The 27,668-nt window shown below is 34.7% G+C and overlaps 1 protein-coding gene across 1 annotated transcript in view; it reads left to right on the top strand.

Annotated features, from left to right (window-relative positions):
• Window positions 1-27,668, top strand: part of LOC149078564 (diuretic hormone receptor-like) — a 99,158-nt gene that overhangs the window by 33,179 nt on the left and 38,311 nt on the right. Inside the window, exons 2-4 of the mRNA XM_089240683.1 lie at window positions 18,497-18,619; window positions 21,067-21,164; window positions 25,776-25,876. Of these exons, the coding sequence (XP_089096809.1) occupies window positions 18,497-18,619; window positions 21,067-21,164; window positions 25,776-25,876 (322 nt within the window). The remainder of the gene's footprint in view (window positions 1-18,496; window positions 18,620-21,066; window positions 21,165-25,775; window positions 25,877-27,668) is intronic.

The following is a 27,668-nucleotide window of genomic DNA, read 5'->3' as shown; positions in this document are numbered from 1 at the left end:
TCCAACTTCGAGGCGTGAATGAGAGAGTGTCCCTCATTTGAAAAAAAGTCTTTCCGCAGGGAAGCAGGCAACAACGACGCTTTTACCTCTTCTTTCCAGAGGTCGCCTCGAAGTTGGAAAACCGCAGAAAACCAACTTCAGCCAACCACCATTGTGCCTCTGTTCGCACCACAGTGGTGGAAAAGCGAGTATCCACGATCCTGAATGCTCGCGATGAGAGTCCGGTACGATGTCCCCACGATCTCAAAGCATCTCTTGGACAAACTATAAGCTAAACCCCACTGCAGATTTGCTCCCCGATTTTGCTGTAATTGGTTTGAATCTGAATGAGGTTGAGGTCTTGAAATTTTTTTCTTATTGGCAATTTATTTCTAATCGTTAACATTCGTCGGCAGCTTAATCTCTTTACGAAGAGGATTTCGGCAACAAATTTTTGAAAAATATTTAGTTGATACACAAGCGATAAATCTTGGAAACTGGAACCTTTGAGCATTCCAGAAACGAATAGAGAAAGCTGATGATCTCGAACTGTAGCCTCTCTTTTCTCGCGATCGAGAAAGTGAAAGAAAATTATTAGACAAACGTAAAAAAATCAACTTTCATTCATTTGTTACCAGTAAAACGTCACGATGATGAAAGGGAAAGAAGAGAGAAAGAAAGAGAGAGAGAGATCAATACTGTTTCCTCCATTCACCCATTACCACTAGTCAACCGCACATGCACTTCATGAACATTCCTCAGGGGAATTTCTAACGAATTGGTTGCATGCATTAACCCTTAACGATCACGGACGAGATACCTCGTTCCAACTCAAATGGAAGAAATTCGCGCTTCAGATTCCCCCTTTGTTTTCTTTACCTCTTTTATCATCATTGCAAACCTTCGTTGCAACCTTATCAGTGGAAGTGTTATTCTTTCCTCCCCATTCACCTCAGCATTTTCTTTCCCTTTTATCGTCTTTCGTAGTGTAGCTGTGTAAATATTTATTCTTCTCGCGTGACGGATTTTTTCAATCAAAAATCACTGAAGAGAAATCACTGCACCCTTTTTACTCCTTCTATTTCTAATATGCGAACGAAAAAAACAGTTTTTTGAGATTTACCTGTACTTCGAGTACAGATCAACCAAATTTGTTGCCAAACGCCTGTGCGTGAGCAGGTTTATGTATTGTGTTTTTGTTTGTGTAAAAGCCAAACTGTTCAAAAATTGCTATTTTTGACGAAAATTATTATGACAAAAAGTATTTTTATCATAGTTATGTTTACTGGTCCTGCCGCCTGTCTTCCATATTTTGAAGTGAAAATACGAATTAAAATTTTCCTTCTACTTACCTCTTACACGTGATATCTCATCCCTGTACGGGAAGAGATATAAAAAAAAATGAGCGTTTCGAGAACAAAATTTCCTATAATTTTGGGGACAATTTAACAACGTCCTGTATTTATCCCGTATTTACTATTCCAATTACCCGCTTTTTTTCCCATCAAATATAATCTCTCTCTAAATGTTCATTTTATTAAAATAAATATGTTCCAAATTCTTCATATTCATTTTTTAACTTAATATTCATATTTCGGTCAATAATCAAATAATACATAATTCGACATGAATTAATCTGAACAAACATCACATAATTTTCACACGCGATGAATCGTATTTAAACATGAAAAAATACTTTCAGGAAATTTTGAAACTTTTTTTTCGGGGGAAAGCGAATTATAATACGTAAATACAGAGTATCTATAAATAAATAAATAAAAGATTTCTCTAGTAAAAAGCGCATGGTTTAATGATACAGAATCATGATGAGATAATTATCTATTATCTTCAAACAAACATTAAAACTCTTGGAAAAAATCTCAGATAGGATGCGATTTATCTTGTCACGATACCTCATAATCAATCAAAATACTTCCCGATCCTTAAAAACACGATAAATACATTGAAGCAAACATACAATCACAAAACAATATTTTTCTTCTCATATTGAGAAACATAATATATATTTTTTTGAATTGCTTATTTAAAAAAACTTGAATTCTCTTTAATTTTATTTCTTTTCAGCGCTAATTAAACTCAATTAAAATATTCTTTTTTTAATCTTCACTGGTTGATGTATTAGATTTAATCTCATTAAAAAAAGGAAAGAAATGGGAGACTGAAAAGTCACTGAAATGTATGTGTACAAGGTATTTTTATCCGAAATTTTACGGCCAAAAAATCAATAATTGATCAGTCAACACTAAATCTGGAGAGGAAAAAGGAATATTAGATTGTGTGGATGTGCTTTATATTCCCCTTTTACGTACGAGCCGATTGAGTGCATGTTAATCTCATTGTGAAACGAAAATCTCATTAAAAATACGATGTTTTAGAAGAAGTGTCTAAAAAGAGCGCCTCAAAGATATTGTACGTAAAATATTTTGAACTGTCTTAACTGATGTTTAACATTGTATTACGTTTTTCTTTTCTGCTGTGGTTTTGTTTTGTTTTTTTCTCCGAAGTTTACGAACTTCGATTAAAATAAAAAGGTGATGAGAGCAAATATCGTGCCAATTAGAAATTACTGAATTTTTCCTTCCAAAAATTCATCTCTGGATTTTATTCAGTTATCCTCTTCGCTCCAGAGATGCTCATTTTTAAGTGTTTTAAAAATCATTGAATGTATTAAAATGATTAAATTTAATTCACTTCTAACTGTTTTAAAATGTTTTGATTCTTTTTCCAAGTTATAAGAGCTTAGGGGTACATACATATGTGTGTGTACCTAACTCAAATGGTCCTAGTAAAGATATCGACCCAAATCAACTAATTCATTCGTTTAATTTTTTTGTTTTTGTTTTTAAAAAGCATTTTGACATTCATTAAATACAAATCAAACAAAAAATTTATGTTTTTTAATATTCAGTTTCAGTTTTACCTCAGGTGCGTGCAGGATAGAGTGCATGTATGAATAATGGCATCATCTCTGTATGTCGTGCCATTGCCGTCATGAGCTGTTATCTAAGTCAAGTCGGGCTGTCCATTGTTAAAAGGTCCCGTTCAGCGCAACACAACATAAGCATATGTAGACGTATTTTAACAATTCCCCTGCATGCCAAAACACGTTGTGTGTGAAATGCTAGTGGTTAACGTGATCAGGAGGTTTCATAGTTGCATTATTAGACTGAAATAATTTTGAACTTACGAACTAAAGCGACCACAATTGCATATTCATCTGCACACGATCAATGAACTAGAATAATCCAAAATTAGTTTTCAATATAACGTTATAAAGGAGTCATAAAACTAAGAAATTACGTGACGAATCAAGAGAAGAGCAAAATGCATTCAATTTCTAGATTCATAGTGTCAAACTGTGAAGCACTCCACCCTTATAACTATAAATGGACTTGACGCTGGGCGAATGATCTTACCTTGATATTTCTTATTTGAAGGAAAGAAGGAAATAGAAAGAGTATCTCAATTTATATGGTATATATATATATTGTCTTTGTTCAAGTGGAGTGCGATGTCCGACTGATTTATTTGGCAGAAAGTTGTTAATTTTGATTCATGTTACCGGCACGTATTTCATGACCTTGCGCTCACCAATCAAATTTCACTCACCACTTAATAACCGCGCTACAGCGGCCAAATAAATACAACCCCAGAACATTATTGTCTCTCTCTTTCTTTCTCGTTCTTCATCAACATTTTTTTTTTCGCTTCGCAAAGATGGAATGATATACTCGTCACCAAGTAGCAATAAAGTGCAGGTTGGAGAAATATATAGGTAAGTGATGGTACACGTAAGAAAAGACAGCCAGATACGCGATTTATGATGGCAGAAAGCTATTCTGTAAGACCGCTTGATGCAGTCGCCATTAAGAGGAACTTCTTGTCAAAAATAAGAACAGAACTCTACGGATTGTTATTTTTCTTATTCTTCTTATACTCAATGAGCTAAAGTTTTGCGTTTCCAGATCCGTTGAAAATATTCGGTAAATTAAAGATAGGGATATTCAGAAATTTTGAAGTTCTTCATTCTCCAAAAAAATAACCTCATGGCGCGGCTTTACAGATAATTTCATAATTAAACTTTTGTGAGCGTATTAATCCTATATGCAATCATTTTCGTGAATGGCATGAATTATCAAGGAAAGCTGTAAAATTTTGTAATTCCTGCAGCAATGAAAATGTTTGCACTCGTTTAAAAGCAGAATGGGACACGGGCACATACTAAACGCCTAATACAGCGCCTACTACACTACCATTACAATGATGAGAAGGTTATAAGCCAGTTTTTTTTGACTGAAACGGCTGCTTCGATCCCCGGATATCAATCACTCCACACTGTCACTTTTGGCTGTAGGGATTCTCGAAATCCGTTAGATATGCTGGTGATGTTCCCAACATGAGTATCGTGAAAGCTAGCTAACATAGCGCGAATTGTTGTAAACAAGCAACCCGACTCATTGCACAAATTTACGTCAAAACTTTTAATTCCTGTTCAATGTGATTGTTCATCAAATTTTGGGCCTTCGATAGCGCTAAAATTTACTCCATCGGTGTATTTTGATATTGAACTTTTTTCGTAGAATTCATTTCCACTTGCTTTTATTTCGTTTGCTAGTATTGTGCCTTAAAATGAATTTACTTTATGGCCATTCTGTATTTTTTACTTTGTGTATAAAGTTTTGCTCGTTATCTTAACATTCGTCAGAATTTATTGCTGGCTTATTTTGTGCGTCTTTACTCACCTAAATAATTCATTTTTAGTTTTTCATCCAATAGCGTTGAAACTTTTATTTTGAGTACATGTAAATCAAAGAGTGAATCACGGGCCACATGTGGCCCTTGGAGCTATTTGTCGAGTATCTAGAGGAAATGTCTACTAAATATTGAAAGGCAATTAAAAAAAATTACAAAAGAATTTAAAGTCATGAGGCCAGAGATGCTTTTCAGTGTTGTGAATATGATGCATTACAACGGCTGTCTTAACGAGTTCGGGGGAGGGGCGCGCCTAAACACTTTTTTGGGGACCCTTATTCCATAAGGGGAACGGGGAGTCGACTTGAAAAAAGTTATAAATTTTTTTTTATAATTTTTCCAACACTGTTATATGTATAATTTACAGAAAGTATTAAAAACAGGTTAATGAAAGAAATTATTTCAGAATTGATGTAAAAAATTCATAATAATTGAAAAAAATAGTTTAATAATTATCAAAAACATTAGTTTTATAATTAATAAAAAAAATAAGTTAACAAAAAAATTGGAATCCGTATTTAATGAAAGAGATCATTTTGAAATCGACGAAATTTTTCCTAGGGTCCTTAGGGAATGCGCTAATGTACTGTTGGGGCCAGTTACACAGATTTACAGAAGTAGTGTTGATGAGGGTATAGTCCCAAGGAACTGGAAGCTTGCTAATGTCGTTCTGATATTTAAAAAGGGTTGTAGAGAGTAGCCGTGTCCAATTATCGTTCAGTGAATTTGAAGAGCTCCCTCTCGAAAATTTTGGAAATTATTATCGAAAGGCAATTGGTGAAGTGCATAGACGAAAATAATGTATTGTCGGAAACGTGAATGGGTTCACGAAGAGGAAGTCATATGTAATCAACCTGCTTTGCTTCTATGACCACGTGTCTAAGGCTTTGGGAAAAGTCAAAAACGTCGATGTTTTATCTTAATTTCCAGAAGGCATTCTATCGGGTCCAACATGGTAAACTCTTGAAGAGTTTGAGATTGGGATGGAAGTCAACTTGTTTTTTGAATTGGATAGAATCGAGTTTGAGAGATAGTTCCCACCGAGTTATGGTGAACGAGGAATTTTCTGATTGGACAGTTGTCGCAAGTGCAGTCCCTCAAAGAAGCGTCCTTGGGCCCGTACTTTTTCCCCCTTTCTATCGGTAAACTCAATCAGTGCATCGATGGGATTGTTAGCGAATTTGCAGATGACGTGCAGCTTAATGAGGGTAGTTGGGAATCCAAGCGATAGGGAGACACTCCAAACGAACTTGAAAATGATTGCAGCATGGGCTAATGAATGGAGCATGACCTTTAGTGTTGATTGATTAGGTTTTCTGACAATTTTTCAGCGGTGGAGCCCTGTCAGCTCTACCCTTCTGGGGGGGACGGGGAAAGGAATGACTACACCACTGTATTTCATCCGGACTTAGTGATGTGTGTGCGCGCGCGCGTGTGTTTTTTTGTTTGTTCTGGATACCATCATGCAATTCTAATGCCGCTCTTATATATGACTTGGTGGTCTGCGGGATTCATGGTAAGCTTTAATTCGGCTCGCAATGTCCAAAAGGGCCCTAGAATAAATGGATAGGTCGGTACATGAATGAAACTCTAAAAAGTATTGATTTATCAACAGACAATTGAAACTCCCAATCACAAGAAAAACATCATTTGTTATTTATTGGGCTCTCTCATAAAATAAAAAGAAGCTCTATATTTCTCTGATTCCAAATTAAAAATTTAGTGATTGATTTCAAGCTCGCGAAAACAAGCGTATAAGCCGTAACCGTTCAATAACATACAACGACAGAACGTTGATAACATTACCGTTCAATAACATTAGAGAGCGTATTGTTACTGAAGGGAGCACATAAATAAAAGTTTAAAAAAATCATATATCTCCCCTCATATTACGAAAATGAAAAGAAGACGAAGACATCAAACAATTTAATTTTTCACAAACTTTTAGAAAACTAATTTTCCTTGGTGTTTTATTACTTTTATTTCAAATATGCGGGAATTTTTTTTTTTAATGATTCCTGAGGATCATATTCCCGGAGAAGAAAAATCTCATTTGGTTGAAATTTCGGGAATAAATCAACGGAGATTTTTTCTTTCCTTTTGTTTAGTGTCTCTTATTTGATCCGTGAAATTAAATCTTGATTGACGTAAAGCAAATACGGTATCCCAGAGAAGATAGGAGAAGAAACAAATATTATGAAGTTATAAATAAGTTTATTATTTTTGATATGCTATCATTCAAATTAGCTGAAAGTTTTTGCTGTTTTGATTTCAAAAAAAAGATTACCATTTTGAAAAATTGTAATATTTTGATTAAATTTGAATCCATGGTTATTATTGTGTGTAAATAACGATAATAACCATATGTTATCAATAACAATAATAAGCTATATGTATACAAGGTATTTTACGGAAATTGTCCGAATATTGCTGATTCTAAAATTAAAGTGGAATGAGAAAAATTATCAATAAAAAGCGACAGCAGTGAGAGTTTAATTCTTTTACACAATAATTAGGACAAGTATGAAATAGCATATACCACAGTAATATTTCAGTAATATTTCCCTATACTATACCACTCTTTGTCTCATTTGTCGATTATCTCTGTTATACAAGGTTTTCCATGGTCATTTCATCTGTGATACTTCTGGTGTCCTAGCCAAACCATCTTACGTCTCCAAAAGAGTCAACCATTCCCTTAAAATAAAACCTATTTTAGCTTCTACGGACTGCTTTAAATACAGCTTCTGTCCTCATATCATTAATGAATGGAACAAACTCCCCAACTCTATTGTCGACTCCCCCACTATCACTAGTTTTGTGCACAATATCTTTGTCATTTTCAATCGCATCCTCTTATATAGGCCACAGGGCCAACAGTATTTGTATGAATAAATATATAAATAAATATTGTCCTCTAATATTTTAATGAAAATTCGTCGAGATACTAATGGTTTAAATTCTTGATTTTTCACAAAAAATAAATAAGTAGGGGAATTTATTTAAAGACGGGCATAAAAATAAACAAATGTGAAAAATAATTTGTGAGCCGGCAAAAAATAAATAAATGGGAGAAATAATCTACGAATTAACAAAAAATTAATAAATGGGAGAAATAATCTACAAATTAACAAAAAATTAATAAATAAGTGATAATTCACATCAAATGCTCGACTCCCTCAAACTTAGAAACTGCAATTTCAATCGCTTTCGAGGGCCGCTTTCCGAGGGACCCCCCACCAGCTTATGGCCTCGACATCAAGAAACACCCTAGCAAAAGTAAATCTCCACATACATATCACAGTATTTAAGTTTTATATTTGCATATTTACTCACAGCTTCATTTTAATTTCGTATATTTGAAGAGGAATGACACCAATGGTGAACGCGCGTGGAAATTAAATCTCTGTAAATAGAGAACATTTTTAAATATCTGAATTCTGAGGGGACAAAAAGAAAAATTACGTACTATGCCTATAAGAGAAAATGAGATTTTTATTTACTCTCTGGGAATTGAGCCGTATAGTAAATTTTCAAAGAATTTCAACCACTTCGACTTCTTTGTAAAATTTCTTGAAACTCGCTTTTCAAAGGCGATATTTATAGAAGAAAAATTTTAACGCTAAGGAATTCTGTTAGAACTATACTTTCGCTTGTGTAAAAACACTTCGATTAGGGATAATATAGAACATTCCTCGAATTTTTCCTTGAATGCTCAAAAAAAGTAACGAGACATAAAAGGAAGTAAAATAATTCAGAAATGGTTAATTAATCATGAGAAGGTTTCTTTCTTGTTTGAACAGTGAAATTACGAGATATTCCGTTGTTAGACTTTGGAATTTCGTAATACTTATAGGTTCGAACTTGGTTAATTAGAAGCTCAACGGACAGCAGAAAAGTTCAAATTATCCAATTCATCCATATAAGATAACTAGACTTTCACAAAAACTTAAATGCGACAAATAAAAAAAAAATATACATTGAAATTATCACTTACCATGCCGATTTCCTCGTTGTTGCAATTATTTTTTGTATGAAGCGTAAATGATCGCGAAAGCTATTTCATTTGTAAATTGGAAAAATTTCCATATGTTTTCTTTTAGATGCTTTTAAACATTGTACGGAATCTTCAGGTTGATTTTTGGATTTTTGGAGAGCGGAGGATACGATTTTCGAGTTTCAACAGCCGATTTTTTTTCTAACATTTCCGTAGTTTTTTTTAAGTGTTGGAATGGGGAGACCTCTGTTGCTTTCTTAGATTCGTTCTCGAATTCAATGTGACTTTATTTTTTACTTTCTAACCACATCCGTAAATTAATCGAAATTTTTTTATAGAGTTGAACAAGCGTATGAATCTCGTTGGGGCACGTGAAAAATTTTGCAAAGCGACATTAAAGTAAATGAACAATAACAATTGATATGAATCTCCAACACATTTTCGTCAGACAATTAAGTGAATGGGATTACAGCACTCGAGCTTTAACAATTCCGTACGTAGGGAGTTGATCACCACACACACACACTTTCATATTGCTTGAATGGTAGCATATGCAGGTGCTAATGAAATTCAATATCCGCTAGAACTCCCCAGTAGCCCACGGAAGGACAAAAGCCAATGTGTATAAAACTGGTAACGAAATCATTGCTTCTTGTTAGGAGCCTCAACAACACCGGTCCTGGTCAACGGACCGCTGCCGGTCAAAAAACATTTTGACTAGCGTTCGCCAATACGCATCTAGATGCTTAATTCACGCATCAAAATTCAGTTTTATTCCTCCAAATTTCGTTGAGAACTGAAAATACTACTTCAAATGCTAGCTATTTTTTTACTAGTTATTACTCTGTTTTTATTTTTTTTTTAAAATCTCGTTTTTTCTGAACTACTTAAAATTTTTGAGAAAAATGGAATTACTATTCAAAATTATTTTTTCCGATGACATGATATCGACCAATTCATGTAGCCACTACATAATTTCAGATTGAATTTGAATCTACGCCGTTTCTATATTAAAAATTATTTCTCCCATTTCTTCATTTTTTGCTGTCCGCTAATTTATATATATATGTATATCTTCCATTCATTTATATTTTGCCAGTCCGCAAAATTGTTTAAATACTTTCACGGGTCCGCAGCTGTAAAATAGTTGAAGAACGCCGCTTCAGAAAATAGATATTTTAAGTATTGTCTAGAGCAGTGGTGTTTCTATGTTTTTCTAGTAACAGATCACTAATGTTCATCTAGCCTCTAATGAAACATGGATATACAGGTTGTCCTGTAGGTCCTAATGCGGCCTTCATCTCATATATTCGTCGTAGAAGTAAGGGTACAATTTCAAAAATGCTCAAAATGGTTGCAAAAAGCGCCCTCTACCAATTTTGAGAATAAAAATATGGAGTGACACAAAATAACTCCTAATATAGAGTCTTCTAACTCCTAATTATAGAGTTGTTGGCCTGTCTCTTCTGCGCCCAAAGAAAATTTCACGTTTTTAACTGCAATATTCACTGAGATATTTGAATTTTAAAAAAAGTAGAGGAGGTGGGAAAGCATAGCATAAATGAGGGAAAGAAGAGTTGTCTGCTAGTTTATGCTGTTCTTTCCCAACTTTTCTTCAATTTTCAAATTTAAATATCTCAGCAAAGATTGCAGTTAAAAACATCAAATATACATATATATATATATATTGCCGCTGGTGGAACAGGGCAAAAACTTTTTAATTGGAAGTTAGAAGACCTAACAGACTATAAAAATTTTTATTTTTTATTTCTTGACACAATACATTTTCACTCTCAAAACTGGTACAGGATGATTTCTGAAAATATTTTTGAGCATTTATTGAATTGGAACCATACCTCTACGACGAACAGTTGAGGAGGTAAAAGACGCGTTAGGACTTAAAGGACACCCTGTATACAAGGAAACCGTTTTCCCGTCGTCCAACGGGGAGCAATTTCGGACCCACTGCCCTAGAGGAGATGGATAATAATTCAATAATTCTATAGCAGGATCTATTTCATGTTGATGTTGAACGAGGATACCAAGAGCTTTATACAACATGAATACCCTGTTTGGAGCGGATGGATGAGTACGACATAGATGGATACCACGTGGATACCGTTTTTACTACCGTATTAAACTGTAAAAACCCTTCATAAACATTCTTCTGCGGAATTTATAACGCATTCATACGTCCTGGAACATGTACTCTAAGTTATATGTATGACCCCTGATTAGGGTTACCAACCGTCCTCCTTTAAAAGGTCATGTTCTCCTTTTTGATGTAATTTCAAGCGTCCTCTTACGTTTGGGAAAATTTGCCCTTTTATCCTCCTTTTCACGTTTCCAGAATTATTTTTCTTTTTTTTCGGGGAAAATGGTTTTTCTCCACTTTAAAACGCATATCTCTTCGTTGATATGAGAGTTTTTATGGGGTTTTTTCCTACACGCATTCACCAATAGTAGTCGAAATTCCCAGAACTTTTTCTGTTGTTGTTTTTTAATATTGTTATTATATCAATTGAGTTGGGAAAAATTATTGTTGGGTAGGTTTTATTAAGTTAGAATAGTAGTGCCATCTATTGTGAAAATTGGGAAAAGTGATGTTACTAACGATGAGCACGCAGATGCCCTCCTTTCCAGTTTTCGAATCTAGTAACCTTACCCCTTATGTACTTATATGGTCAGAGTTATGCGTGTTTCGTGTTATACTGTTGGTGCCATCTGTCTTCCGTATTTCGAAGTAGATATAGCAAATGCCCGAATTTCCCTGTTACGCGAGTACAGTTTTGAAGGTTCAACGTGGATACCATTTTCAAGGGTTCAGCAACAGGTTGAGAAACACTGCTACCGAATATGAAACATCCAGTTTCGTAAGCTCGAAATAGCTTTTCAGAATATCGGGAAAAATTTTTTGCAAAAATATTGTTTTTCATAAACCTGATTTGCATTCTTTTACTCACTCCATATTCTATAGAAATACATATATATTCATATCTGAGAAATTATTTACATTTACACAGGAAACTTAAAAAAAAACCCGATATTTTCGTTCCGCATATATATTTCTTATTCTCAAGCTTTTTAGAAACATTCAGAACATAAACGCTGTGTGCTTTGGGATTTGGGATTTATTTTCGAGGAGAAACCTCTTTACTTATTTAGCTCTTGAGTTTTTTCGCCTCTAATTTTAACAAGAGCTTATTGTTTCTAAATGGGAATTTTCTTACGTGGGATTAGAATTTTCTAAAACTCGTTTTCTCTGCCGATGATCTCGCACACGTATACAGTATTATCATTATAAGAAGAAGAAAAAAACCATCAAAGGATAGAGATTTTTCTCGTGTTTCTTCGGTTATTATATTAAGGTAAATCCTTTTACGGTAAAAGATTTGGTGCAAAACTGTACGAACGTATGGTATGACTCATAATGACTGTTCTTCACATAATGAAATATACTGTGAATATTTGTCATCAGATTCGTAAATGATGGAATTTAGAAATCGGAAATCGTGAATTACAATTATACGAATGTGTTTCAAGAAGAGTGTGTGAAAAAAAAATTAAATTAAATAAAACGTTTCTATATTTAATTTTGAAAATATCAAAGATGTTCAGCTTGAGAAATTCAGCTGTAATAGAGGCACTTCGGTGAAAACAATAACTTGGATAAACATATAAATTTTCGATAATACCACTAAGAAAACTACCAAATTTTGGCGGCTTTTATATATATTTTTCATTTGAAAAATATTTTCCTCATGGCGTTTTGATAAAAATTCATGGAATATATATCGCTGATTGAGATTGTAGAATATTTTCTTTTTCGTAGGTAATGAAACAACTGTTTCTCATAAATTTCTAAGACTTTAAAAAGACGCGTAAAGTGGTAAAAATTGTGGATTTTAATCCCAAATATTTGTGAATTTCCATCATAATCTGACGGTAAAATTTCTTCCAGCATAATAAACTACTCTTTGGAATTTCTTATTGGTCTGCATTCATTTCTTGGAATTATGGAATTTATGTTTTTTGAAAGAATGCTAAAGCAGTAAAGGTTGCAGAATGTAAAAAAGTGTTTGCGCAATTCATTTCTCATTCATTTTTTTTTCATTTATATGTTTCTACAGCGCAAAAAACTAAAATTCGTATATAACGAGAAATCCGCTATAACGACGATTTTCCTTTTTTCTGATTGCAAACTGTCATTATCATGGGCTTTTACTGTATATATTTTTTATTATATGAATGGTATTTTCCTTTCTCAAATTTCTCTTTTTTTCTCTCCCTCTTCACATGAAGCCAATCCAAGAGAGCTATATACATCATGTAACACACGTTGGCGATTAAAAAAAATGGATTTGGCCCCTACCGGACCGTCTTACATCAGCACTTCGAACTTTGGCCAAAGCCCGAATCATATCTGAAAATCGGACTTCAGCCAAACCTCTCGCGGCCGGCTATTTCGCGGATTGGCTGCATTTCGGGCTCTGGCAGTAGCATAAATATTCTTTAATGATTTTTTTTAGTTAATCTATATTTTAGCAGAGATTTTGAAATTCATTCCATGATACGAAGAAAACAAGAAACAGCCGATAGAATTGTTTCATAAGAGATGAAATCACCTATTTCAGCGCACAAAAATCTTCCGACAGTTGTAAGATTCCTCGCAGAGCTCCTATAAATTTGAAAAGCTGGAGACATAATTTTATTTCCACCGAGCGGAAATTTCTTCCCGCTTTAGCTTCCGCATCCGCCACCCACTTCCAATTTTCTTTCATCCCGAAAAATCCAACACCATTATTGTCTTTATGAAGAGTCCATAATCAAGTTTTCTCTGAACCGAATACAACGGAAGAATTGTTTTTCCCGGAGGGTTTTAGTGACTGGCGCTGTTTGACTACGTCCGTCGATAGGGCAATGCCTTAATAGTATCATCACTACCTAGCATGTCAGCCATCACCTTGGAATTTTCACAATAAATCTAGTCCCCGAATCAACACCCATAAAGATGCGATAAGGCGTGCGATCCGGACAGTACTTGTCTGTCATGATCGATTTTCTAGAAAATTCGGGAGAAGAAAGGTGCAGAGAGAGAGAGAGAGAGATAGTGGAGCTGAGATTTATCCGAATTAGAAAGATAAAGACGTGAAAGAGATCATTGATGGAATGCGTAATTTTATGGCTTTCGCTGTCGTCATTAATAGACAAAAATTTGAGTCGGGAGTTGGGATTTTAGGTTCGCCAAGTTATGCGCGTTAAAGTTTCCTATCTCCGTGCTCTGAATTGATCTGATATATAACGGTATAAAAGTAATTGTGATTTATTACTGTTCGCAGTGGTGGATATTATTATTCAGCGAAGTAGGTGAGTTCTTTATGGCGAACGTCTCGTTATAAAATATGGGAAAGGCATCACGTTCCCACCCTCACTCGAAATTTGATTGGAACTAAAGTTCATATCTTATACTATTTTCGGGAGTTCTATTTCTTCTTCGGGACTTTATTACAGTAAAGTCTCTAAAGTTCTAGGTTCCGGATAATCCGAGGTTCTGGAATTTTCCAAAATAACTCTCTCTTTCTGTTTATTGCCAAGACAACACTCGTTTTGTTTGATTCTTCCAACGAATGTGAATAATTTCAGTTTTAAGGGGTCTTGATCCATTGGCTGGGAATTTCAGTGGACAACCGCGAGAGAATTTTTACGTTTCTCTCTTATTCTCACACTTCACATTCTCTAGAGTAAATTTATAATTAAAAAAAATAATAACATTCACATATTGGGTCTTAGACAGCCACTTTCAACCTCCCTTATAAAGAGACCATCTGTCTCGGCAGTTCTAATACTAATGGCCTGAGCAGTTTAATTAAGGACAAAATAGGTAAGAATAGGTACTAACACATGGGTATAAGCCCCTTCCGAAAGGCGATTTATATTGCTTTTTCGGAAAATCTGAGTTTTCAATAATACGAGATAGGCTCGGTCCCTTTTACCTTGGATTACCGAAACTCTACTGTAAAATTTTAGAACTGTAATATACGGGCTAAATTTAAGAATGCTAAAATTTATTGTATGCGCGACAATAACTTTTACCACTGTTTAAAACTACAGGGTGTGCCATAAGTGTGTAATTACAGTAGTTTTAAAATTCATAAAAAATGAAGAAATTTGTGCATTTGAATGCCGTTTGCGAAAAAGTTATTGTCACTAAGGGGGATTTTTTAAACACTGAAAAAATATAGTTTAAATTTTGTCGATTAAGGGCGCTGCATGAAAGTAAATCATTGGAAATCTGAAAATGAGTCATATAAAATGCCGGGTGTACGGTTAAAAGCTCATTTCTGAATTTTCCTGTTACTGGAGCTTACCTAAGATTTCTATTGTGATGTTGACATTGGTGGATGAAGCATTATTGGTGAAGTTGTTTTACCTCAGCCACAAAACACTGGCCGAAGCTTAACGAGCGTTTCAGGCACAGAAGGGATTGAAGAAAGATTCAGCTCCAATCATTCAAATGGAAGAAAGTCAAGTCCAAGGGATAAGCATGTCTGAAACGCATTGCTTGGGAACCACGGGAACCAAAGTAAACACGGAGATTGGTAAAAAACTATATATTTTGTATGCAGAACTTACACAGACAGAAAAAATCAATTTTATACATATAGATTTATTCACCTTTTATACTTTAATTATTAAATACTTCTTTGTTTGCTATAAGTGCTTATTTTCCCGTACAAATATAAATAATTTTCATAGTTGATGGAAAAATAATTTCTCAATTGGTGAAATATAATTGAAATAATAGGTGATATAATATTCAAGAACTGAAACTAATGAGAGAAATGATTCCAGAATTTACGAAAGAAATGATTTTAAAAGTTATGAAAGCTTTCAGTAACTCGAGGGGGGGGGGGTCTCTATTTTCTTCGGAGCTCTGGGCTCAGCCCTTTTTAGCCCAACTGTTAAGATTCCGTAGAAAAGTTTCACTTCTTTCTAAAATGAAACATTTTGTTAATATTTAATAAGAATTTTAAAATCAAAAATAGACCGATGAGTTGCAAACTCGATCGTGCTGTTGATTTTAGGCCACGGATGAAAGAAGTTAAGAACCTCTGGTATAAATGAACCCACAAATGAAAAAATAGCGAACGCATACGATCAAGCAGTACTTTTTACCATCTTCAAAATTGTCTGAATGAAATTCCGATATAACTATACGCTGCCAAAGAAAAAAATGTCGTTGCAGAGGGATTATCGTTGTATCGGATATCTCTGTAGTGATGTTTCACTGGTACTTTTCAATCCTGCTGACAAAATCCCCTGTATTGGTTCCATTAAATAAATGACTCCGAAACAAAATTTTTGAAAGAAAGTCACTCGCAGTAACTGGAATACACATGACGTCCTAATACAGATATTTTATTCGGTACAATATTAAAATTCAAAACCAACAGGTACTAGAACATTTCACCATTTGCTAAATGGAATAAACTGTTTCACTTTTTTTTCAAGTCTCGTCGATTCCGTGATATTTTATCAGTAAAGCTCCACATTAATTACTAATTAGCTCCCCATATCTCTATGAAACTCTCGCTTATTCCGACGGAAAGTATAAATCATATTTTTCGGAATCAACTAATCCAGAACGTAGTGGAGTTTCATTAATTAAATATATATCTAATGAAAAAATATCCATATATAGTTACAATTAGATACGAACGCGTTACTTTAGTGATGTAAATTCATTCCATACCGACTTCACGTAATGGTACATAAGAAATAAAAGAATAAACTCTTACGAGTTGACCCCAAAGACTTTAAAATACTTTATTTTTCGATTGAAGAATACATTTTTATTCGATAGGAAATGGCTTTTTTCCGATAGCGGGAGCCCAATCCATCAATTTTGAGAAAGAGTTTAAGCTTGAGTGAAATTTATAGTTGCATAGATGATTTAATCGCAATCTTTTAGGAGCTGTGGATTCATCAAAAACTGCCATTTTGTTTTGTCCCTCGAGCAGGAGAAATTTTCCAGAGTTTGCTTCGGGAACGAGCTTATTTTTTTAAACCATTTTTATCATATTATAAAAAACAATTTTCTTTGCAAAAACATTATTAAGAATTTCGCTATTAAAATTCTCGAACAAGATGTATACACGACGTCATATTTAAATTCTCCACATTTTATTAAACCCTTTCCATGGTTTTATAAATTTCACTGATCATTATAACTGGCGCAGTAGAAATAGCCAAACCCTCTGTAAAATGACTCATCTTTGGAGTTACCTAAAAAATTACATCTTTTTTTTTCAAGACGAATTTTTCCCGATTCTGTGCAGGTGATAGAGCTTCCCAACTTCCCTTCCTCAACTCCGAGAGTAATAAACCGAAGAAGAGAGAGATACAGTAGATCCCGCTTATAACGTTTTTCAAAAAACCAAAAACGTTATCAGCGGGAAAACTCTTTAAACGGCAAATTTCAATGAGAATTACTAATTAGGACCATGAAAATGAGTCACACCAAGCTCAAAAAAGTTTTACGTTGGAATGTTATAAGCGGGATTAATCTTTTTCTATTAATAATACTGTGCATATATTCCTATACCATCCCACCAAACGGACGGGAAAAGCGTATACAATAATGTTCGTATATCAAAAGTAATTTCTTTGTCTTCTCTTAACAAAAATGTATACAAAAGCTAATTGTCTCGGCCCACTGGCAGTTGATGTGACAACTTGGGAGGGGCGGGGATGGAAAACAAGCTATAAGGAGAAACGGAATTCAATAAGCTCTTTAGGCTCATAATTACTGAAATAAGAGGGTTTTAAGGAGGTGAAATGTGTCATAAATGCCGCTGAGAAGGTATACAGAATAGGGAAGAAAAATAGTGGCAAACATATATGATTAGTCATCCAAAGATTTTAGGTTAATTAATCTTTTCACAGTTCGAGTGTACTCGAGCGCTGTCACTGGGATGGAATAGACATCATATAACTTCAGAAAATCGCTATTTCACTCGCAGTCCTCACCAGGGCTGGACAAATTTCAGGTGCCAGATCACCATGGCGACTAAAAAATTGGTATTGACATCAAAAATTTTCTTTGTGTAGTTACTGAACTGCAAGCTGTGAGTAGCACAGCATGTTTCAAATTTACAGCGGTGTATCTGTCGACATGAAAGAAAGAGGGTCACTATGATTTGAAAAAGTAAAAAGAAGCATTATTTTGTACTTTTTTCTCCGGGTAAGCTTTTTTTGTCACCTAAAAATGTTTTCTGGTGCCTAGAATTTTTTTTGTGGTTTGTCCAGCTACGGTTCTTACGTGATTGATCTTTATTAGGGGTGTCGTCGTAAAGAACTAGTGACATCAATGTGCACCTGTTCAGTGCTTTCAAGATCGTTCTTCTTCAGACCGTTTTGGGACGCCATGGATATACGATGATAGGGCAAATTAGCCTCGGGTCGAAAAAGTTTGAGAACCACTTGCATTGTCGATTAGAGCTGACGTGGCTATTTTTCGCTTCCAATATGGAAGAAACGCCAGTGACTTTCTTCGCCAACAGCAAACGCCAACACCGACGCGTCCTTCTTCGTCGCGACGGGTTAATGGGAAAACTGGTCGCACCATTGACCGATTAGTGAAGAACATACATTACTGAAAAAATATCAACGATGAAAGATTTAAATAAATCAAATTAATGATACATCCTACTAATTTCTAATATATATATATTTTTAATTCTTCAGATGGTGCTACTTATTGCAATGTAACATGGGATGGTTTATCCTGCTGGTCAGCAACGCTTTCTGATTCGTGGGCGATCATACCTTGTTTCCGCAACCTCAATGGCGTCGAGTACGACACAAGCCGTAAGAATTTTTTTTTTTTTTCCTGATAAAATTTCAAAATCAATGAGGAATTACAAAATAAAACGATATTATATAACTTAATCTGTCTACCAACAATCGACAAATTGAACTAAGATGCATGATGTTCGTGTCAAGATATCCAGTCTCATCTGATGATAGTCATAGTTTGTTACCTTCAAAGTATTTTTAGTTCCTTCGGTATAATTCCATTTAGTATTTGGTTTGCTGTACATACAGGCTGTCCCAATTGTTTGCACAGCGGATATCTTTGCTACCGTTGACTTTAGAAATATACTTTTAAATACAAAAAGATTTCAGATGGCAAGCGATTATTCAAAATGTTTTAAATTTTCCAAGCTGTCGTATACATGGAAAAAATATAAAAATTAACTATTTATGTAGACAACAGGTGCTGAAACTTCAAATGAGGGAAATGTATATGCGGTTCTGATAAGAAGACATTTTCACGAAATTCAATACTTTTTTAATTTAGTATTAACGGAGATGTTTGACTTTGAAGTTTTGAGCATTTGTGGCCAATGATTGACGGTGGGATTCACAAATTGAAGAATGTGAATTGAATTCAAAGTTATAAAATTTCTGTAATTTTCAAAATATTTTTTTACTATTTGTAGGGAATTAAAAAAATAAAATGATTGATTTCATTTTATTAGTGTGCAGTCCATAAAATGGTATCATTAATGTCAATGAAAACTTGTCAAAACATAGTGACAAGCTGTCAAAACATATAGTGATAAATTCTCAAAACATATAGTGATAAATTCTCAAAACATATAGTGATAAATTCTCAAAACATATAGTGATAAATTCTCAAAACATATAGTGATAAATTCTCAAAACAGTGATAAATTCTCAAAACAGTGATAAATTCTCAAAACAGTGATAAATTCTCAAAACAGTGATTTTATATATTTAATATGCCAACAAATATTGCATTTGAAAATATTAATTTTTTTTTTTGCAAATGACATTTCAGAAGGGAATCTACATTTCAATAATTGGAAGTTTCGGCTTACGGAAAAACTGTTTAAAAAAAGTTAAATTTCTTCATTATTTATGTTTTCGACTTTTCAAACAAATTTTATGAATTTGAGTAAACGTACGTCATTTGGAAAATTTTTGTAATTGAAAGTAGTTTCTAAAGTCAACGGATACGCAGAGATGTCTTCTGTGCAAATAATTTGGGACAGCCTGTATTGAGACTACATGCAGAGTAATTGCTTAGTTACTCTTGCAGCATTTTACAAGTGAACCATTCATTTTAAACTATAGAATCTAGAGGCATACTTCCCATTAGAAAAAATTTCCAGATAAAGTGTATATAGAACTTAGATACGTCATTCGAGTTGCAAGAGGTTGTACAGTTATTAAAATTAAAAAAAATTAACATTTTATACAGAATACCTGTCTTGATAAAACTGTGTAAAAAAGCTCATTGATAATTTTTCTCGCACCACGGTCATTTTCTGCACACGAGGGATAATTAGACCGGGACCTACAATTTATTGCCGACACCGAACGGCAGCCTTTTTATCATACTCATCGAGAGGTTGGTGCTCTAACCCCTTGATGTGGAACTCCCTGCGGTAGCAATCTTTTTCCGGGGTCATGTCGCCGTTTCTGTTGTACCCCTGTGTCAGGAAAGTTTCTGACAAGGACGAAGCGGGAATCGAACTCGCGACACCTCTAAACATCCTGTGGTATTTCAGGCGAGTATCTTATCCTACTGGGCTACCGCGCCCACGTAGAAAGCTGTTCTCCTGAGGCCAACAAAAAAAAAACCCTGTTTCTTAGTGCAATATTAGCAGAAATATTTGAATTCAAAATCTATGTATACGAAAAGTTATGGAAAAAAATTGCACAAACATACCACGCTTCTTTCCCTGATTTATGCTGTTCTTTCCCAACTTTCTTCCGATTTTTTAATTCAAATATCGCAGCGATTATTGCATTTAGAAACGTTAAATTTTTTTTGTCGGCCTCAGAAGATAGGCAATTAGGGGCATAGAAATCGCCAATTCTTAGCCTGATCATTTCTTTTCCTCACAACGATGATACTGGTACGAGCAGTGAATTTTTTTTCCCTTTAATATTCTGAGGGAAAATGGACTACTTACTGACGTCCTAAGTAGACTGCGGAGGCTTTTTATCTCTAAGAGGGGCTGGATCTACACGTTATTTGGATACCTTTCCCTGATTGGAAACATTTCTCTACAGTAAAACGGTTCGCCAGTAAAATGCGGCAACGGGAGAATCAAGTAATCACCCTGTATAATTGATATCTATCTTTTCTTATGGACGTTTTTCTTGATATTTTTTTTAATTTCTCTGCCACCAGGTTTGGCAAATTGCCTGTAACGTCCTTTAACTTTTAAATATGTGTAATGTTTTGTTTTAGATATATGTAAAATATTATAAATTTACAGGAAATGCGACAAGATACTGCCAAAAAAGTGGACAGTGGGCCAACAAATCCGATTATTCGTCCTGTCGCCCACTTATCAAAGAAGATGAAACAGTTCAGGTTATTATTTCTCGTTTTTCCAATGTTTTAATCCAGTTTGAAAAATTAAACGTCAGGAAATTCTGTCCGTTAATTACTTCTCTGTGTACGTTGATTATGAATGTAAATCCCTGTTGACATTTTAATCCAAGAATTTCTTTGATTACCGCGATAAAATGCCGTTTTGGTACTACCTCTGCTTCTTCTATTTCCTGTTGTAATGTTCAGTAATTTTTAGAAATGATGACACTTCTTTGGTAAGCTTATAATCTGACCTCTTGAGACGGGTCTTCAACCTTTCAGACATTGTGGGCAAAAAAAAAAAAAATTCTATGAAACTCTGCGGTCAGCAAATCATACTATGGTATCTAGATTCACACAGTGGCGTCTTGACGTATTGACTGACGGAACCCAGTACTCCAAATCAAAAAGAGGGGCCCTGTATTATTGGAGAATTTCATTTATTCGGGTTTTGTTGTTTGATTAAAAATTTCCATAAACTCTGACATATTACTTTTTCTTTTATTCTGAAATTATTCTGAATTTTTTCATTAAATATGAATCTTTTGAAAACATTTCTTTCAATAATTTCTCAATAATTCTAAATTATTTTACAATAATTAGGAAAAAAAATGCTCGATAGTTCTAAAATTATTTCTCTAATTAGCTCGGAAATGTTTTCTCTAAAGTAATTTTGAAATTTTACACTTCTTTCACCAGTTCTGGAATTCTTATTTGTGTCCGGCTGAAGTTGGTTTTCTGTGGTTCCCAACTTCAAGGCGCAAATGCGAGCCGATCTCCCCGTTAAAAAGTCTCGCCACAGAGAGCAACAATCCTACAATGATAAATCATTCAATCATAACACTTCACTCATAGTTAGAAAAACTGGTGGCAGATGGCAGCACTACATATAACAAGCATTACAGAGAAACAAAACACTTCCCGTCAGGTTTCACTACACGTACACGCACATTCCCGCATGTACCGATTCGTTGGGGGTTCCGCGGTGGGGGGGGGGGGGTGTGGGGGGTGCATATGTGGTGTAGCAGTAGTAGGTAGGGCCTCCAAAAAATAGCTCGGGGATCCATGATGTTCACCTCGTTGGGCAATTTGCCTGTTGTGGCGTTGTATTTGTATTTGTTTCTCTTTTAGCTGTCCTCTCGAGCGGGATGGGAAGGGGGTGCACTGCACCCAAAGCCCCCAATCTTCGGTTCTCGTCGAGGCCCAAGTATCTTCTCTGAGGGGTTTTTTCTGCATTTTTATAAATGCTGTAACTATATAAGCTTTCTCGAAGGTAGGGCACATGCATGCGACCCGTGGAGGTGGTGGAGACCCGCTCTTAAGATTTTCAAAATCATAGAATTATTGAAATGTCATCCTCAACCATTGTGTTAGCAACAAAGAATAAATTTTCATCATCACGCTTCAATTTATGCATAAGATAATACATAATTGCAACGTCTTAGCTTTATGAATTAATGAAAACTCACTGATACAACATGTGTCTTACGTGCTTCTGATTTAATGATTCTTCATGTGAGAAATAAGATGTATGTAAAGCAGTGGTTCCTAAACTGTGCTCCGCCCAAGATGTGTTAGTGCTCCGCAAAGATATTGGTGCCCAAATTGCAGTAAATGTTTTTGAACCTCAATATGTTCACAGCAAATACGAAATAGAGATGGATGATGTATTTTTGCTCGGCTAAGATACATGATTTCAATAGGCTTTCTGGATGTTTTACCAAGGTGAACAAGAAAAAAGTGTTGTTCCTCTCCACCGGGAATCGAACCCAGGACCTCTTGCATACCGGGCAAGCGCACTTTCCATTATACCATAGAGAGGAAATCTTTTTTTTTTTATCTTAAAACACGCACTGTAGCGTGATTTGACTGAGTAGAGACATTGCAAACTTTTTTTAACTTCAGCTAATGGCCTCCAGGTGGCGGCAGTAGAGATGGATGATTATTTTTTGCTCGTACGAAATACAGAATAGTTTGTTACGGTAAAAGTGATGAATCTGGTCATTATGCATATTCACGCACCATTTTGGTTAGTTTGATAAGTTTACCTAAATTTATCACTTGTACTGGTGATTTTGTATAATACCCAAGCGTCGTTGGTAAACAGAATAAATCGTGCTAAATTCATAACATCTAGGGTTATTATACATAATCGCCATTTCGCATTGATAAATGATAAATTAGTCCCATTGCCGTGACTTCTTATTTTAATCACCATACTTGTGAGCCAGAGCCTGAAACGGATACATTGAACTCTGATTTAACGAATATCCCGAAAGAACTCCTATTTGACGAATCCTGAAATCAGACCGCGATATAATGAACTCTTGTTTTACAAATTTTTACGATTTTACTCCACTATAACGAAGTTTTATTTGATAAATTCTCTGATTTAACGAATTTTTACAAGCTTTCGTGCGTATACAATAAGGCCTCAATATAACAAACTCCTAACAAATTCTGCAATCCGACCTCAATGTAACGAACTGCAATTTAACAAATTTTAATGATTGTACCTCGATATTACGTACCATTTTATCAACTTATTATTCGTTTAGTTTTTTTAACATTTATCAAATTTACCAACGACACTTACGTATTATGCATAACCACCAGTAATAGTGATAAATTTATCAAACTTACCGGTACGATTGGTGATAATGCATAATAACCGATTTATCACATTTGCCGTAACAGATTTATGCACGTAAAAACACTTTTTAGTGCTTCTCCGAAAAACACAGACTACCTTTAATTTCTTCTCTTTCCATTTTTGTGCATGTAGTCAAAGAAATTTTGCGTTTTCTCAAGCCATGTCACCTCTCTAGCATCAATGCACTTTTGCATTTTTTCCTAACCATTTCCTTCAAGCATTCTGGAGCTTCTCAACCAATATACCTTTCAAAATACCATTTAACCCATGAGCCGCAGCTTTTGTGAATTCAAATCCCTTGCCAACGAAGGTTCCTTTTGATTTGGCAAATAAAAATATAAAAATTTTATAGGGAATAGTGGTACGTGCCTTAGGAAGCCTCTCACTCTTTGGAAGCCCGGTAAATCTCTTTCGCGTAAGTGAAAGGCCCTGTCATACACACAAATAACGAGAAATTAATGGGAAAATGCAACTGCGAATCACTCACATCCTGGTGTGACTAGTGTTAGGGCCCGATACTGGGCCGTGTCATGGCGGTTGAGAAACACTGATACACCGGCACACATTCGGCACCAAAATACCGAATAATGATCGCGCTTGACTTAAGTACACTGATTTTTTTTCAACATCTTCACGTACGTTACACATAACCAAATATGATTTTCATTAACTAAACACATTCCTAAGACATGGTTGTTGAAATTTTTTGGCCAATTTGCTTAGATTTTAAGTTAACGCAAAAAGTTCCTAAATTTCCCACCAGGTGTCGTTCTGACCTTTCTGATCATTTGACGCGTACCCATATTGCTATACTATTACACTACTTTCATGACTCTATCTGCCATATTTCAGGAGTTATTCACGATTATATGAAATTTCTAATGTTCTTTATTTTCTTAAACATTTATCAATTTTGCTCCCGGGCATCCCAAAATGATTTTTAGAGGTACAATTGATTGTAAGAGGCTGCGCGTATGTCATTGTATGCGAAATCTTCGAGTGTTCATAAGTTTTGAATGGATGAAGATAGAGCGATGGAAGAAGTGTCTAAGTATGCTAAATCGGACATGTACTGCATGATAATAACAACCAAAAATTCCACCAGGTGGAAAATTTTCGTACTTTTTTTTGCCTTATCTTGACAAATCAGCGAGCTTACTCAAAATTCGTACTGACTGTAAAAAATTTTAACATTTTATATACCATCTACTACTTTGAAAAAAAAATTTTCAACCTTCGATATCTTGAAAATATTTCTTTAAATGTCACGGGGTGAATTTCTTTCGGTATAAAATTGAATTGCATATTTGACGAATTTGCATTTTGTTTACTGTAAATCGCATAAAATCTTAGATTTTTCAAGTTTCTTCAAATTCTAATTTTATAAAGGTGAGACTTATGTAAGCAACTGAATTAAAGATTTTTTTTAACATAACACATGACAAAGTACATAGGGAAAACAGATAACAAAAAGACAAAAAATGCACAAAAATAAACAAAAACATCTGAAACTATGAAAGCTTTTTCGCCCACGAGACACCTGCTTTATAGAAAGCGTACGGTCCTTAATATACAAATATACTGATGCTTTTAACGCTAAACGTGACCTTTCCGCTGAACTTGAAAAGATAATTCTTCGCCAGGATAGAACGGGAAAGCTGATTCAGCATTTTGAGAGTATTAAATATGTTTTAGTCATTTCTTCTTTTCTTTCCAGTTTTATGTACAATATATTTCTTGGATTCGATATACTTTACAAATTAAAGAAATGTAAAATCTGAGAAGTATTTAGGTCTTGTTGAAATGCAAGAAGTTATGAACCTCTTTTTTTTCTCGAATTAATGCCATTGTGTCAAACGGACTTATTAATAAGTAATGGCTATATACAGAGAAATATATGAGCTAGAATTTTTCAATAGGCTCTCGTGTTATCAATAAAGAGATTTCTTTTGGAACAGGTGCTTTGGGACATAAAAGAAACTTCCACAGTGTACTACATTGGCTATAGCATATCTCTTGTAGCTTTGGTATTTGCTCTTCTCATATTCTCATACTTCAGGTAAGTACACATCAATTTTTTGAATCGACCAATAACTACTGTATCGGAAATAATAATAAATGCAAATGCGGTTTTTTAACGACCTTTATAACGACAACTCAGCTGTAACGTCAATGATAGACGGTTACGGCTGATTCCTATACAGGGTGATTCAGGAAAACATCGGCAAACTGAAAGGGCAATAATTAAGGCATACGATAACAATCCAAAATCACAAAGGGACATAGGTGCGTAAACGCCATCCGGAGCCGCTGCAAGGAATTGTTGCGTCACGCACTTTTAAAGCAATACCGAACTCAGCAAGCATGAAGTCGCAACTCTGCCAACATAAATACGTTAGGGCCACACAGAAATTCCGCAGAGGAATGTGTACGAGGTGCATGTAGGGTTAAGTAGTTCTATCAAGTATGCAGTTCATGCGGAATTTATAACGAATTGGTGCATGCCTGAATGTGGGGCTCCTAATGCATTATGTTGTTGCGACTTCATGCTTGTTTAGTTCGGGACTGCTTTAAAAGTGAGTGACGCAACAACTCCCTGTAGCGGCTCCGGATGGAGTATGAGTACCTATGTTCCTATATGATTTTGGATTGTGACCTTATGCCTAAATTGTCTTTCCAGTTTGGCGATGTTTTTTGATCACCCTGTATAATCTGACCCAAATGATTTGCACACAGCAGATATCTTTGCAACCGTTGACTTTGAAAACACACCTTCAAACTTTCACAATTGCACAAAAAGTTTTCGAATGACGTGTAGTTACTTGAAATCTCAAAATTTGTTTGAGGGATCGTACACATAAAAAATGAAAAAAAATTAATTTTATAATTTATATTAAGTCCCTATGTGCTAAAGGTTCGAATTATTAATATTTAAGATCCAACTCTGAAAAATAATTTGAAAAAAATTAATATTTATAGAGGGGGGGTATGAAACATATAAAATCAATATGGGTTTTGCCAACTTATTACTGTGTTGACAAGTTTTCATTGGCTTCAAAATTGCCATTTTTAGGGACTTTACACAAACCGAATGAACTCAACAATACACACATACATTTCATTTTTTCATTCGCAACAACTACATTTTTTCACAACTTTAAATTCAATTTGCGTTTCGCAATTTGTGCACCACGCCCTCAATCATTGACAACAGATGCTGAAAACTTCAAAGACAAATATCTTCTGTTTGTTAATATTGCTTTCAAAAATATCGTTGTTTTTTTTGTTTTTTTTTTTGTAAATATATGTGTTTTTTGTAAAATACTTCTCAAAACCGTATTTACATTTCACCATTAGAAGTTTTAGTGCGTCATTTCAAAACCTTTTTGTAATTGAGAAAGTACGTTTATCTAAAGTCAATGGTTGCAGAGATATCAGCTGTGTGCAAACGATTTGGGAAAGCCTGCAGAGAAAAATGTTAATGAACCTTGCTTATAACGTCGTGAACGACCTTGGATATAAAGACACTTTTCACCGATTTTATGAGAGTTGTCTCAAGAAATTCCTAGAACTAGAGCTCATTACATTGAGGGAATATTCGTTTGATGTTGAAAACGATGAAAAAAGATTCATTACATGTTATTACATGTTTGACGCCCCAACTTGCTTATCGATATGAAACATATTCATTCGAGACATTCCCGTTACTTCCTCAACATTTTTTCAGAGAAATACATTTAAAATTTTAATTTAACGCAGACTTGTAGTAGCATTTCATTTCTCGCCAATTCTGATTTCTATTCAATAATTGGCTATTACACCGAGTATTGGTAACATTTCGGCGAGAATCA

The sequence above is a fragment of the Pholcus phalangioides genome, unplaced genomic scaffold (genome assembly GCF_987345545.1).
Source record: "Pholcus phalangioides strain wild (caught in Gottingen) unplaced genomic scaffold, Ppha-v1.0 ptg000013l_1, whole genome shotgun sequence".
Taxonomy (NCBI): domain Eukaryota; kingdom Metazoa; phylum Arthropoda; class Arachnida; order Araneae; family Pholcidae; genus Pholcus; species Pholcus phalangioides.
Note: the sequence above shows the minus strand (reverse complement) of the source record. Positions and strands in the feature narration are given on the sequence as shown.